General features: G+C 45.1%; 1 protein-coding gene across 1 annotated transcript in view; it reads right to left on the reverse strand.

Annotated features, from left to right (window-relative positions):
* Positions 1 to 450: 450 nt before the first annotated feature.
* The window catches only part of LOC139467953 (uncharacterized), a 50,635-nt gene continuing 36,231 nt past the window's right edge, over positions 451 to 14,854 (reverse strand). The window contains exons 8-11 of the mRNA XM_071249560.1: positions 10,210 to 13,341; positions 9,080 to 9,673; positions 2,753 to 8,374; positions 451 to 1,744 (exon numbers count right to left, since the gene is read on the reverse strand). Coding sequence (XP_071105661.1) covers positions 1,727 to 1,744; positions 2,753 to 8,374; positions 9,080 to 9,673; positions 10,210 to 13,341 — 9,366 coding nt within the window. The 3' untranslated portion in view covers positions 451 to 1,726. The remainder of the gene's footprint in view (positions 1,745 to 2,752; positions 8,375 to 9,079; positions 9,674 to 10,209; positions 13,342 to 14,854) is intronic.

Genomic DNA, 14,854 nt, shown 5'->3' on the forward strand with positions numbered 1-14,854 from the left:
TATCCCACCATCAGCTGAGAGACAATATCCCGCCATAAGCTGAGAGATAAATCACACCATCAGCGGAGAGACAATATCCCACCATAAGCTGAGAGATAAATCACACCATCAGCTGAGAGACAATATCCCACCAAGGTGAGAGATAAATCCCACCATCAGCTGAGAGACAATATCCCACCATCAGCTGAGAGACAATATCCCGCCATAAGCTGAGAGATAAATCAACCATTCAGCTGAGAGACAATATCCCGCCTTAAGCTGAGAGATAAATCCCACCATCAGCAGAGAGACAATATCACACCATCAGCGGAGAGACAATATCCAACCATCAGCTGAGAGACAATATCCCGCCATAAGCTGAGAGATAAATCACACCATCAGCGGAGAGACAATATCCCACCATCAGCTGAGAGATAAATCACACCATCAGCTGAGAGACAATATCCTGCCATAAGCTGAGAGATAAATCATACCATCAGCTGAGAGACAATATCCCACCAAGCTGAGAGATAAATCCCACCATAAGCTGAGAGACAATATCCCACCATAAGCTGAGAGATAAATCCCACATCAGCTGAGAGACAATATCCCACCATCAGCGGAGAGACAATATCCCGCCATAAGCTGAGAGATAAATCAACCCATCAGCTGAGAGACAATATCCCGCCTTAAGCTGAGAGATAAATCCCACCATCAGCGGAGAGACAATATCCCGCCATAAGCTGAGAGATAAATCACACCATCAGCTGAGAGACGATATCCCGCCATAAGCTGAGAGATAAATCACACCATCAGCTGAGAGACAATATCCCGCCATAAGCTGAGAGATAAATCCCACCATCAGCTGAGAGACAATATCCCGCCATAAGCTGAGAGATAAATCACACCATCAGCGGAGAGACGATATCCCGCCATAAGCTGAGAGATAAATCACACCATCAGCTGAGAGACAATATCCCGCCATAAGCTGAGAGATAAATCACACCATCAGCTGAGAGACAATATCCCGCCATAAGCTGAGAGATAAATCCCACCATCAGCTGAGAGACAATATCCCACCATCAGCGGAAAGACAATATCCCACCATCAGCGGAGAAATGATATGGCACCATCAGCGGAGAGACAATATCACACCATCAGCGGAAAGACAATATCCCGTCATAAGCTGAGAGATAAATCCCACCATCAGCGGAGAGACAACAGCACAGTATCAGCTGAAAGACGATATCACACTATTTTTCCGAAGATGTCACCACCCAATTCCCATTTAGTCCATTAGAACACCACAGGGCCCAAAGGACCTATCCTGCACGTATTTCACCTCACTGAACATTCAAGACATGAATAAAGCTAATAAAGCATGTTCCATAACAAGGCATATAAAACATTGTACAGGTACTAGGTCTACAAACACAGAGAGCATTATGCGTAACATACATTTTGTGGCCTTGAACTCGGCATCAGATAAACATGGACCAGATCCCACTGATCCACTGATGGCAGACAAACATGGAGCTGCACTTTCATCATCTTCACAATATTTCACAATATGAAATTCATTATGGTAGATATTAAGTAGTACGGTAAGTGTCAGTGACAAACATCTCCAAGTTGCAAAACAGATGTCTCTGAACGTCACAAATTCATGGATTAGATGGGACATGTTTAATACTAAATGTTGTAGAATCAATAATGCACTTGATTCTTGTGAGGAAGCCAGCTGTCTCTAGAGAGTTGGTGAGGCCTGAAAAAGACAAGATTTATTTTACAGTGAGTTTGGCTTTAATGATGCTGTTAACAGTTTTTCAGTCACATAATCATTGATCATGGTCTGTTGAATGAAAGTACAAAATGAAAGAGGTGAACACATTTGTAACTTTAATGTACCACCAGCAGGCAAGCCTTCCGAGCAGATCCTGGCAACTGAGGGGAACAACTTACCACTGGAGCAGTGGAGTAAGTAAGTGATTAATGCAACAGTATTCCAGATACTGACCACATACATTAATTTATCATATAATGGGTAGGTTTCTCAGCAGGATAAAGCCAACGGATAAAAACGATATCTGTTGGGGTCATATGCGGATAGAGATGCAAATATCAAAGGTCAAGTAGGACTACTTTCACTGTTTATAAACAAACATGACGTCACCCTCGTGATTCGGCGATCGAGTCAGAATTAACCGTTGGGAATCTGGATAAACTACAGGGATAATTGCCATCATTATCAAAAGAACAGTCTAATATACTGAAAATCAGTGTCTAACTGTGACGTAGCTAAGGCATTTTATAAGTTTTGGTAACTTTGGAGATATAAATTTCGAAACAATTTTGCCAGGGCACGAGGCCTAGCCAAGCGGGATCAGTAGCCATATCTGTGCTTGTAGACCTCTGCGGCTTGAAACCTCCACAAATTCTTGCCAAGGCTCGCTAAATACAATGTTTATTCCTAATGCTGGATATTTACCATCCCCAAACACACTCACGTGATAACCTCTATTGAACTGTATTTGAAACTTACAGGACAGGACTAGAAATCCGAAAGGAAAATACATGTAGTCATAAAAAATCGCTTCACCCACCCAACAGAAAAAGAGTAAATGTACCTTTGGAAGTTAGAGCAATCAGGGCTATGATTGCTTTGTAAATTAATCTGTGCTATATTTCTCAAAACAAGGATATTGTGGCTCTATATGTTAAACGCCAGTCCAAGGTGATTACTTGTAAATTCCCCATGCTATGCAAAACTCACCAGCTCTTTGCGCACTATTGTCACGTGAGTGTTGATTGCCTGGTGCAGGGTAGCGAAGTACTTCAGGCGGGTGAGCCCCTCGGAGCCCAACTCCTTGTTCAGATAACCCACACACACTTGGTACTTAGTTTTCACAAGGTTCAGTTTCCTTAACCGCTTCTTGCCCAAAGAGCCGGTAAAAGTTGTCAATAGTTTCTTCCGGTCATCATGAAGTTTATGAATGTCATTTTTCAGACTCTGCACCAAGTTTGTCTGATTCTTGATGGCCGCCTCTAACTTTTCCTTCACAAGCTTCTCAATGTCCAGTTTCATGGACAGTAGGCGAGCATAGGGCTTCTTGGAAATAGCAGACAACAGAATCAAGAAGCATCCTTCTTCTGAGTGGTACTTCCTCTTCTCACTCTGAAGCAGAATGTCATCTGGAACCTTCTGATGTGCTCGGCCAATAAAGCTCAATTTTTGGAATCCTTCCATTAAGTCACTGGCCACCTGCTGTAGGGCATCTTTTTGCCTACTGAGAACCTGGTTGCCACTATGACCTCGTCCAGAGGGTGCACTATCTGCCTCCATAGATATGTCACTAGAGAAATCTAGACAGTCCTCAGCGGGACTTCCACATGACACTGTGTTTCCAACCAGATTCTGTGTGTCATTCCTCCTGTCCTGTCTCCCTGCATGCTGGGTGTTGTACCACTGCCCTGGGGTTGGCTGAATGTGGCTCAGATTGTTTGTTTTCACCAGTCTCTGAACATCATCCGACATCTTCTGACGGTACTGCATTACAGACAAACCGTTTGACCTAGATTCCATAGCAGTTGTCAAAAGGTTGACATTAGTTTGGGCAATCTGTAAATTCAATTCAAGTGACATGATACCACTGTGGAGATAATTCTGAGGATTTTTTAAGGGCGGATTTACACAATTTTGCAATCCTGACGATTGACCAGCAGCGGAGACTTGTTTGGTAGAAGTTTGCAAAGCCTCTGAACATTTCTTGATGCATTCCTGGACCACCTGCAGCTCCATGAGAATCTGTTCCTTGGTGAAGTCTTCCAGCTTCCTCTCGAGAGACACCTCTGTCATGGAGTCATCAGGACACAAGCGAAAATTGCCACAAGCTTTCTTCTCCAGCTTCTTCTCATAATGGGCTGCAACAACCTTCGCTTTCTGAACCATTCTTCGTCTTTTATGCTTCGTTTGTTCAGCTAAAACAGTGCTCAGAGGCCATGGAATTTTGTCCTTTACCTTAATTGGATCCAAAACACCAAGTTTGAACTTCAAGTATGTTTCAATGGTAAGTGGAATGATCCTAACAGACCCATCATCTCGGCTGTTCTCCGACACCAGCTTGCCACTGAGTTCCTCCAGGTCTTCAATACTGTCTCCAGAGATGCTGGAAGAGTCATCTGGAGTGTCAGTTGTCTCAAGCTTCTCCTGATCACATCGATATAATTCAAATGACAGTTCATCATTGTAGTCAACTGTCTCCCTAGGTTTCTTAACCAGATCAGGACTACATCTGTGTTCAGAATACCTGGTACTCTTACTCAGGAGCAAAGTTGACCAATCTGTGGCACCTGTATTGATAACCTGTCTTTGTCTTCCAGAAGATAACGCCTTTGATTTCATGTCCTCTTTTTCATCATACCTTTCCTGAATATTCAAACTGCTCTCATTTCGGTTTTCTTTTGAATCTGCTTTTTCCTGCAATTCAACTTTTCTTACATCTTGTTTATCGACATGAATGATGACTGGTTCCATCTTGGTACCGTTTCTGCTTGTAGAGCACACCTTTCTACTGTCAAGGAGTTCACTCGAAGATCTTGCATCATCCGAAGATCTCAAATCATGTGAGAGTCTTACATCACCAAAGGACCTCACATCACTTGAATATCTTCCATCACTTGAGGATCTGACATCACTTGAAGATCTTCCATAACTTGAGGATCTGACATCACTTGAAGATCTTCCATCACTTGAGGATCTGACATCACTTGAATATCTTCCATCACTTGAGGATCTGACATCACTTGAAGATCTTCCATCACTTGAGGATCTGACATCACTTGAAGATCTTCCATCACTTGAGGATCTGAAATCACTTGAAGATCTTCCATCACTTGAGGATCTTACTTCAATCGAATATCTTCGATCACTTGAGGATCTGACATCACTTGAAGATCTTCCATCACTTGAGGATCTGACATCACTTGAAGATCTTCCATCACTTGAGGATCTTACTTCACTTGAATATCTTCGATCGCTTGAGGATCTGATATCACTTGAAGATCTTCCATCCCGTGAGGATCTGAAATCACTTGAATATCTTCGATCACTTGAAGTTCTGACATCATTTGAAGATCTCCGATCACTTGAGTATCTCCCATCACTTGAGGATCTGAATTCTCGTGAAGATCTCATATCACTTGAAGATCTCCCATCACTTGAAGATCTTACATCACTTGAAGTTCTCACATCATTTGAGGATCTCCTATCACTTGAATATCTCCTATCACTTGAATATCTCATATTATTTGACGATCTAACATCCCGTGAGGATTTTGCATCATTTGAAGATCTTGGGTCATTTGAGGATCTCCCATCACTTGGGGATCCTACTTCTCGTGAGGATCTCCCATCATTTGAAGGTCTCACATCACTTGAAGATCTGACATCGTTTGAAGATCTCACATCACTTGAGGATTTCCCATCATTTGAAGGTCTCACATCACTTGAAGATCTCACATCGTTTGAAGATCTCACATCGTTTGAAGATCTCACATCACTTGAGGATTTCCCATCATTTGAAGGTCTCACATCACTTGAAGATTTCACCTCGTTTGAAGATCTCACATCACTTGAAGATCTCACCTCTTTTGAGGATCTCACATCTTGTGAAGACACTACATCCAGTGACGATTTGATATCAACAGAGGGTTTGACATCACTTGAGGACTGTACATCCAGAGAGGATCTTGCCTCTTGAGAATTCAATTCCTTTCTTCGTGTTTCTTGATTCTCTTCACTGTCACTAGTAACATAAGATAGGCTATGAAGTGCATTGAGAATCTTTTCTCTTTCCTTGGATAAAAAATCCAATGGCTGTCCCAATAATTTATCCTTTGGTTTGGGTCCTGGTGATGGACTGAGAGAGTTCCTGCTAGAGTTTGGTTCAGGTGAGCTGTATCCAGTTTTCTCTGATTCAAGTCTTGTGATGACCGACCGAATAACAACTTTCCTGATTGGGGAATGTGAAGTTTTTATGTCATTGCCAGCATGCACAGCCTCCCCAGCATGTGCATCCCGGCTAGATTCGCCTAAAAAAGGACCCTGTCTAATAGGTGATGATGTAGAGCTTGAAGGGTTTGAGGTTGAACCATTACTACCTCCTTTATCAAGAGTCCATGACTTAGAGCTGTCTGAAGACTTACAATACTTAGACTGAGATTCTGGTGTGTGTTCCTTGGTGCTTTGCTTCTCGGGGGAAGACTGATGAGATTCTGGTGTTAACTCTCTTGGCACAGATGATTCTCTTGGCTTGGGGGCAAACATATCAGCAAACCAGTCTGCTGGGTCACTAGACTTCCGTGGCTCGGCCGATGGGGGCTTGCCAGATGTAGGAACCTGTACCAACATTGACATTGGGCGTACAGGAAGAGGTGGAGGAGGTTGGTTAAGGTTAAAGAGTGGTCTCTGAATAGGAACACCGCCGGGCCCATAGGGTTGTTGTCCATGTGGGCCAGGTAGTGGTCCTGGTGGAGGCAATGGCATTCTCTGCTGCTGTTGCCCCAGGACAGGAATACTAGAAGCAACTTGAGGCGGAGGAAGTGCTATCATACCTCCAGGTCCACACATTTGTGGGTACCCATAGTTTGGCGGCCTTGACATTGGTTGTTGTGTATTCCCACCAAGTGGAGGAGGGGGATAGGCTGTGTTGACATGCTGCATTCCATGTACTTGTTGTGGCTGTGTCATAGGTGGTTGAGGTCTTACACCAGGCTGTTGGGGTCTAGGTGGAGGGTGACCGGCAGTTGTTTGTATCGCCTGAGGTGGCATACCAGGTGGCCGCTGCTGAGGAACCATGTGAGGCTGGGGTGGTCCTCCTTGTTGCAGCCCATGATGTGGAATCGGCTGAAGTAAAGTAGGTGGTTGCTGATGAAACCTCAAAGGAACAGGAGGATGTGAAAGGTTGGCATTGTGTGGAGGGCACATGACAGGTGCTTGTACAGGATGAGGTGGAAACCTTAGGTGTTGCTGCTGTCCTGGGACAGGGTGTCCAGGTGGCATGGTGCCTTGAGGAAGTCCTGTATTTACTTGTGGGAGTCTTGTGTTGACTGGAGGGAGTCTTGTATTGACTGGTGGGAGAAATCCTGGAGCCGAAACTCGGGATGTTGGTGGAGGTGGTGGTGGTGGTGGTTGAACAGGGGGAACTGAAGGCCTCACCTGGGAGGGAGCAGGCAGAACCAGAGGTTGACCTGACAGAGCAGCAGAGAAGGTAGGAATCCACATTGACTGTACAGTACTTTGGCCAAGACTTGTAGTTAAAGTTTCTGTCTTCGGTGGAGCAGATTCAGCAGGTACCCACGCAGACACTGGTGGTGTGGTGCATCCTCTAGTTTTACCTAGAACAGGGATAGACTGACCGCTGGGCTTCTTGACAACACTGTTCTGTACATCAGACACGTTGCTGCTTTTGGGGATCATGTCAGATTGTGCTGAGTCTTTACCTTCAAAACTGGTGGAACTGCTTCTGCTGGCAGGAACAGAGGAGGGAGATTTCTTCACACCCATTTTGTACTGAACTGTAGGTATAATTCTTGTCATTGGTCCTGACAATGTCGCTGTGGACACCTGTGGAGATGAAGTCAAAACTGGTGACACAACTGAATGTTGAGATACAGGCAATAATATTGCTGACACAGTGGTCTTAGTTTCAGCGACTTTCAACTCAGAATAAACACTGGTGGTTTTAGCTTCGGACTTTTTCTTCTTTCCTCCCACACATAAAGTAATTGACAGTTTACGTTTCATGATATCTTTAATTGGACTGAATGTGTTGTGAGTTCCATTGATGTCAAGATCTTCCTCAGTAGACTTTGACTTGGCCTCTTTTGTTTCCTTCTCCTGTCCTTTATCAGTCAGAGAGCTTGCCTCCATCTTGGTGGAAGTCTTCTGAAGCTTCAGGTGCAGAGGTTTGTCACCTTCAATGGAGTTATATCCTCTTTTCTTCTCATCTACTTTCTGGGCTGGCTTCTCATTAGTCACGACCTCTTCTTCCTCCTTCTTCACTTCAAGCTTTACAGCTTTTGTTTGAAGCTTTTTCTCATGATGACATGGTTCTTCTTGGACTATGAGATCAAGTCCTGGCACAGTATTCGTCCTGCGATAGTGTGAACTTTTCACCACGTCCTCCGTTTTTAAAGATGGTTTCACATCTGTCAGCAACAAATCTGGTTCCGATTTTATTTCCACTTTCATCTTAAGGCTACCATGCTCTTCTTTGTCTGATTTGCTGTCCTTCATGACGCTGTCCTGCCCCAGATCAACATGATGCATATAGGGTTGGATAGAGCTGACAATGTCTTTACACTTTTGACACTCTCCAGTATAGGAGTTGTATACCTGAAAACACAATGAAATAATTTATCAAATACGCACTGTAAAGCCAAAACATAATAGAGGTGGTGGGGTAACCTTGTTGTTAAAGCATTCACTTGCCGTCCTGAAGGCAAAGGCCATGTGTACAGTGTGTGACAGACATTTCTCATCCAAAGATATTTTTTAGATCTGCTTGAAACCAAACCACAAAAGATGTTAATGTAGAGCAATTTGAGTATAAAAACACTCATTTCAACTCTCGTTTTGAGGAACTATTTTTTTCCAAGATACAGTTGCCTTATATATCTGTCAGTATAAACACATCTTCCTGAGGCAAGGGAGTTAGCTGACTGCAAAAGTCCAGTTTCCACACTTGCCAAACCCCTGAAGAATAGGTCTTCAGCAACCCATGCTTGCCGTAAAAGGCCACTATGCTTGTCGGAAGAGGATCGGATGGTCATGATATCAATCACTGGAATTACAGATCGCCATCATATAGCTTGAATATTGCTGAGTGCGGCGTTAAACAACCAACCAACTTGCCGAACATGTGGAGTTCTTCATGATGATATCCTGACCCAGAACCAGGCTGGAAGCTGGACCTTCTGGCATAATACATACTAACGCACACATTCCAAGAAAACTTTCAATGTACCGTTTGTGAGCAATGAGAATAGGTTTTTCAACAACAGAATTTAAGAATGACATTTTGTGATAACCTCCACTTACCTGAATATAGTCTGTTAGCTCCACTTTGGGCTGTAATCTTTGAATGCTGCTGACATCAAGGGATCGATGCACTCCAACTTGAGCCGACTCAACAGCAGGCGAGGCAGGTCTTGATGCCAGCGAAGTCATCGACACACTCTCTGTTCCATAACTGTAGCTATCATCATCAGAATTTGGCAGAGTCTCTACAAAGGTATGAGGCTGATCAAAACTGAAGTCCCCATAATCAATATCATCATTGTCATATTCAATGCTAAAGTTGTCAGATGGGCACGGAGACCATGGTTTCTGATCACTCTCTACATCAACCATCTTCCTGACAGGAAGCTTCTTTTTCCGCTTTCTCCTCTTCTTATAACCTGCTAAATCTTTATCCACTTTCTTCTTCTTAACCTTCTTGCCCCCGTCAGGTTTACCCCCCTGCACTACTTTCTTGTTCTTGAGATCCTCCTTCTCAATGACCTCAGTCCATGACCGGGCCTGGGTTACAGGTGCATCCTCCTCAGGCTTCAGTTTGGGAGCTGGAGGCTTGAGTGACAATGGAATAATAGCAGCAATGTTGTCCACCTCAGTTATGTCATGGAGCTTCGGTTTCTGGAAACACAATATTTTGTTGAAATAATTCACAAATGACCACTAACCAACTCCTATACCAGTCTGTACGTAATCTTTATGAGGGGTGCATATTAAGACTGAAAATGTACATGACATTGCATATTTTCTAGTTTATATTAAATACATTTTTACAGAAAAAAGCAGTGCAGAAGGGGTATATAACTGCCTAGTAACAATTACCAAAAAGGTTTTACTTAGAACTATATTGTTCATTACCAATCTATTTCTGACAAGCTTGACTTGTGTTTAGTTTTAACCAGTGCCCCTCATTGTTACTTTTCAAAGCTGACAGGGCAGTTATTACACGTCTTCCTGAGGCAAGGGAGTTTACTGTCCATGAAAGTCCAGTTTCCACCCTTGCCAAACTAGGCTGGAATCTCAAGGGTCGATCAAAACACCATCAGTGGCTATAAAAGTATCATGTTTAAAGTATCCTTGTTTACAGTGACAATATGATAAATACGCAACCTAAAGTTGTCTGAACAATGAAATTATCAAATACTAAAAATACAAACTTTTATTTGCTCTTGCTCTGCAGAACTTGGCCGTTCCTTCTCTGTAAAGAGTGAGCGCTTGATGGGCTTATCATCACTGTCTTTCTGTTCCTCTGTGCTGAGGCTTGATACTGTCTCAATCTTGTCTGGTGGGGATGGTTTCACAGGAGTCATCTCCACATCACTACTAACTTCCCCTCCACCATCTATCCGTGGGGCCATCCACACCCCTTCACACAAGTCCTCACACACACTGTTATCATCTCGGGCCTCGTACCTCCTCTTGTCACTCGCATCTTTATCAGAACTAACATATTCATCTGCCTCTCTCAACTGATCAACATTTGCCGTAGAAAATTTTCTTCTCGGTGATGAATCATCATGGTGACTTCTTCTCGGTGATGAATCACCATGGTGACTTCTTCTCGGTGATGAATCGTCATGGTGACGATCTGACAAGTCTCTTCTTCCGTACTCTGATCTCGGAGATCTGCGCGGGGAGTGGTATCGTGAACTCCTATAGTCAACATCGCCATACCTACTGGCATCTTCATGTCTTGGGCTATCACGTCTCGGCCTGTGATCATATGATCTCCTATCGTATCTGGATTCATGTGATCTGCGGTCATCATCATACCTGTATCTCTGGTCTCGTCTCCTGTCGTCCCTCCTCCTGTAGTCCACATCCTCAACGTGACCCTTCCAGTAGTCATCCGACTGAGATCCCCCGTAATGCCGCGAAGAATCACTGCCACTAAATCTCGAGTCTTTCCATTTATAATCATCGTAATCTGAATCTCTGTAATTTGAATAACGCGAGTCTCGGTCCCTGGGGCTGCTCTGCCATGACTCCCATCTTGAACTGTGTTGTCTGGCATCCGAATCAGTATCTCTGAACTCCAGATGATCTCTACCTGATTGCACATCATCCCTGAATCCTTGCTGTCCGGGGTCACCAGTGTGATACCCTTGAAATGGTGAAGAACTTATTTCTCTGTATCTCTCAGGGGGGGCTTGTTGAAGTTCGGTCTGAGGTTGTACTGTTGGTCCCTTCAGAACGAGTTTAGATATTAAGTCCTTGACATCTCCAAAAGACTGAAGTTTAGTCACAAGATCCTTCACATCATCTTGACTCAAATCCTTTGGTGCTGACTGCTGTTGCTCACTCTGCAGCTCCGACTGAGTCAGAGTTTGTGTCTGAGGTGTTACCGGACTTATGGTTGAAACAGACAACCCAGGCAGAACTGATGATAAACAAACACTAGACTTTGGACTAGACTGGATTCCTTGGTGCACAGGGCTGTCTTTAACAACAGAAGCAGGAAAAGAGGGACTATCTGGCACACTTGGACTGCTCTGTATGTTCATTGATAATGGATGAGCATCGGATTTCATATTCTGTGAATCCTGAATAACTGGACTCACATGCAGGTCTCTGGCAAAGGGACTACTCAAAGTAGAGGCAGGACCAGGACTCCTCTGAGCTGGTGAAACAACAGGACTTTGCGTAAGTTTTGAAAAATCAAGTTGAATAATCTTCTTGACAGCTGCATATGGGTCCTTATAGTCTGCACTCCCTTTTGGTGAATAAAGAAGAGATGTGTCTTTGGTAGCTGATCCAACTTCAGAACTGGGGGATTCAGGAAAATATGGTTCATCATAACTAGGTGCATTTTGAAAGTGTGACAGAGCTGACGGAGGCATGTGGATCTGGTTTGAGGAAGAGACGGTACCAGAGACATCATCACTTTCCTGGCGATGGAGGGGGCGACATGTAGGAGGTACAGTGGAGGATGAAACTAGGGTTGGTGACATAGTAGGATCAGAAACAAAGGAAGGCAGTAATGATGAGGCAGAATCTGAAAATGGAGTTGGAGCTGGGACAGATTCAGAAGCTGAGAAAACTGGAGTAGCTGGAGGGGGTACTGGGGCTGGTACTGGGGCTGGTACTGGAGCTGGTACAGGGGTGGAAACTGGAGATGAGACAGGGGCTGGGACAGGGGCTGGGACAGGGGCTGGGACAGGGGCTGACTCGGGTACTGTGAGCTGGCTAGGGGTAGAGGCAGAAGTTCCTGCAGCTGGAATTGATAAGCCAGCCTTGGAGAAGCGACTTGGAGGATAGATTCCAGCTTGAGTGGATGAGGTCACCACTGTTTGACCTTCTATGGTACTGGTCACAGGGACAGCAGAAGCTAAGGTCAAGTCACGTACAACTTCGACTGCTGTTACTGGAACTGAAGGAACAGGAACTGGTGTGATTGTAGGCAGTGAGGAAATGGATGTTGTAGATTTTGCTACATTCTGCTTGTCAGATTGTTTGAAGCGTGTTGAATAGTCGGCAAAACTGATCTTTTTCTTTTTTTCTTTGGCTTCGGCTTTCTTCTGGTCCATTTGTTCTTGGACTTGCTTGACAACACTATTTTGAGCTTGATCCTCACTTGTGATGGCCATTTCATCCTGACCAGTTGTCCCCCACAGCTGTTCTACTGTTTTTATCATTGATTTCATTTGAGGGCTGATTGTCTTCTGTTCCATTGGGAACTGATTAAACATGGCATCACCACCTACATGTTGACCTGAGGGTATTTCAATGGTTCTGTGACGAGGATCGTTTAAAGCCATCCTTGGATCAGAGGGAGCTAGGCGGGGATCACCTGTTATCAAACGTGGATCCACAGGTAATATTCGCGGGTCTGCTGGTGTTAACCTAGGGTCACTTGGCGGAAGTCGAGGATCAGCAAGTCGTGGATCACTTGTAGCATCACCGACATCGGAAGTGTTTCTTCTCCTGGCAATACGGGGGTCCTCCCGTACTGAAGGGATCTTGTATCCTGCACTGCCTACTGGCACAGGGGGAGAGGACAACGGGCCAAAACCAGACTCCTGTCGTGGGTAGGTTGCAACCGATTCATAGCTGCTTCTTCTGGGACCTACATTCAAGTCACCACGGGACTTCCACTTGTGGCCCAATGCAACCTGGGAAGACTTCCAGTAGTCACTTCCTGTGGATTTCGTCCCGTATGAACTCCGACCAGGCTGACCATAGGCAGCCCCTGATGTCTCCTTCCTCTCATACTGCAGCAAAGCATATGGCAGACAGTGACGAGGCCTCCCGGATGGCAGAGCTTCATCAGTGTATTCATACAGGTAAATCTGCAAATGAAAACACAGATGTCTCATGCACTTTTTCTCACCAATATCAACAAACTTTCACAGGGAGAATTTTGCTGAGCCCCTCCACCCATTGGCCAACATCTACAAACATAAAGAGTATTTGCAGCAAGACTGGATATAGAATCAATATAATTTTATATACATTTAAAAAGCATGCTTTAGAGTCTTGTCTTTTGACTTGTCTCTTGTGAGGATTCTGATGAGCTCCTCTCCCTTCTTTAAGTTAAGTAATGAATCATTAAAGAGTACAATCCTCCATATCCACATGGCCATACCTAAAAGAATTGTCCTGACCAATGAGGCTTCACTGTAATTATTTTTCGACATCTTAATTCCCATTCAACTGATAAAAGAGTGATTCTTTGCTGGAAATGGTTGATGTTCCAAGGCCTATGTGTGACCTCTGTAGTGAGTGAGTTGGTTTGGTTTAATGCCGCTTTTAACAGTATTCCAGTCATATTGCGGCGTGTCAGCTTATTGTGGGAGGAAACCCCGAAGTGATGCAGGTCTCAGCCGTTTACCACTTCAGTGAAACCCACGAGCACGGGTATGGTGCTGACAAACCTAGAAACATAATCGGGGCGAACCAGGATTCGAACCCACAATCATAGGATTCTTGCGTGCCCAAGGGACGCAACTCTACACAGCAAATCGCGGCGCCTTAGACGACTGGGCCATCCGTGCCCCCTGTGACCTCTGAAGCTGGACGGTGTGAGTGGAGTGGGTCTGAGCTGAGCTGCCCTGACAGATATGTGACCTACCTGTGATCTCTGTAGCTGGACAGTGTGAGTGGAGTGGGTCTGAGCTGCCCTGACAGATATGTGACCTACCTGTGACCTCTGAAGCTGGACGGTGTGAGTGGAGTGGGTCTGAGCTGCCCTGACAGATATGTGACCTACCTGTGACCTCTGTAGCTGGACAGTGTGAGTGGAGTGGGTCTGAGCTGCCCTGACAGACACATGACCTACCTGTGACCTCTGTAGCTGGACAGTGTGAGTGGAGTGGGTCTGAGCTGCGCTGACCGACACATGACCTACCTGTGACCTCTGTAGCTGGACAGTGTGAGTGGAGTGGGTCTGAGCTGCTCTGACAGACACATGACCTGCCTGTGACCTCTGTAGCTGGACAGTGTGAGTGGAGTGGGCCTGAGCTGCGCTGACCGACACATGACCTACCTGTGACCTCTGTAGCTGGACAGTGTGAGTGGAGTTGGCCTAAGCTGCGCTGACCAACACATGACCTACCTGTGACCTCTGTAGCTGGACAGTGTGAGTGGAGTGGGTCTGAGCTGCGCTGACAGACACATGACCTACCTGTGACCTCTGTAGCTGGACGCTGTGAGTGGTGTGGGCCTGAGCTGCGCTGACCGACACATGACCTACCTGTGACCTCTGTAGCTGGACGGTGTGAGTGGAGAGGGCTGGGGCTGCACTGACAGACACATGACCTACCTGTGACCTCTTTAGCTGGACGGTGTGAGTGGAGTGGGCCT

This window comes from Haliotis cracherodii, unplaced genomic scaffold (genome assembly GCF_022045235.1).
Source record: "Haliotis cracherodii isolate W230 unplaced genomic scaffold, xgHalCrac1.p SCAF_2, whole genome shotgun sequence".
Classification (NCBI taxonomy): Eukaryota; Metazoa; Mollusca; class Gastropoda; order Lepetellida; family Haliotidae; genus Haliotis; species Haliotis cracherodii.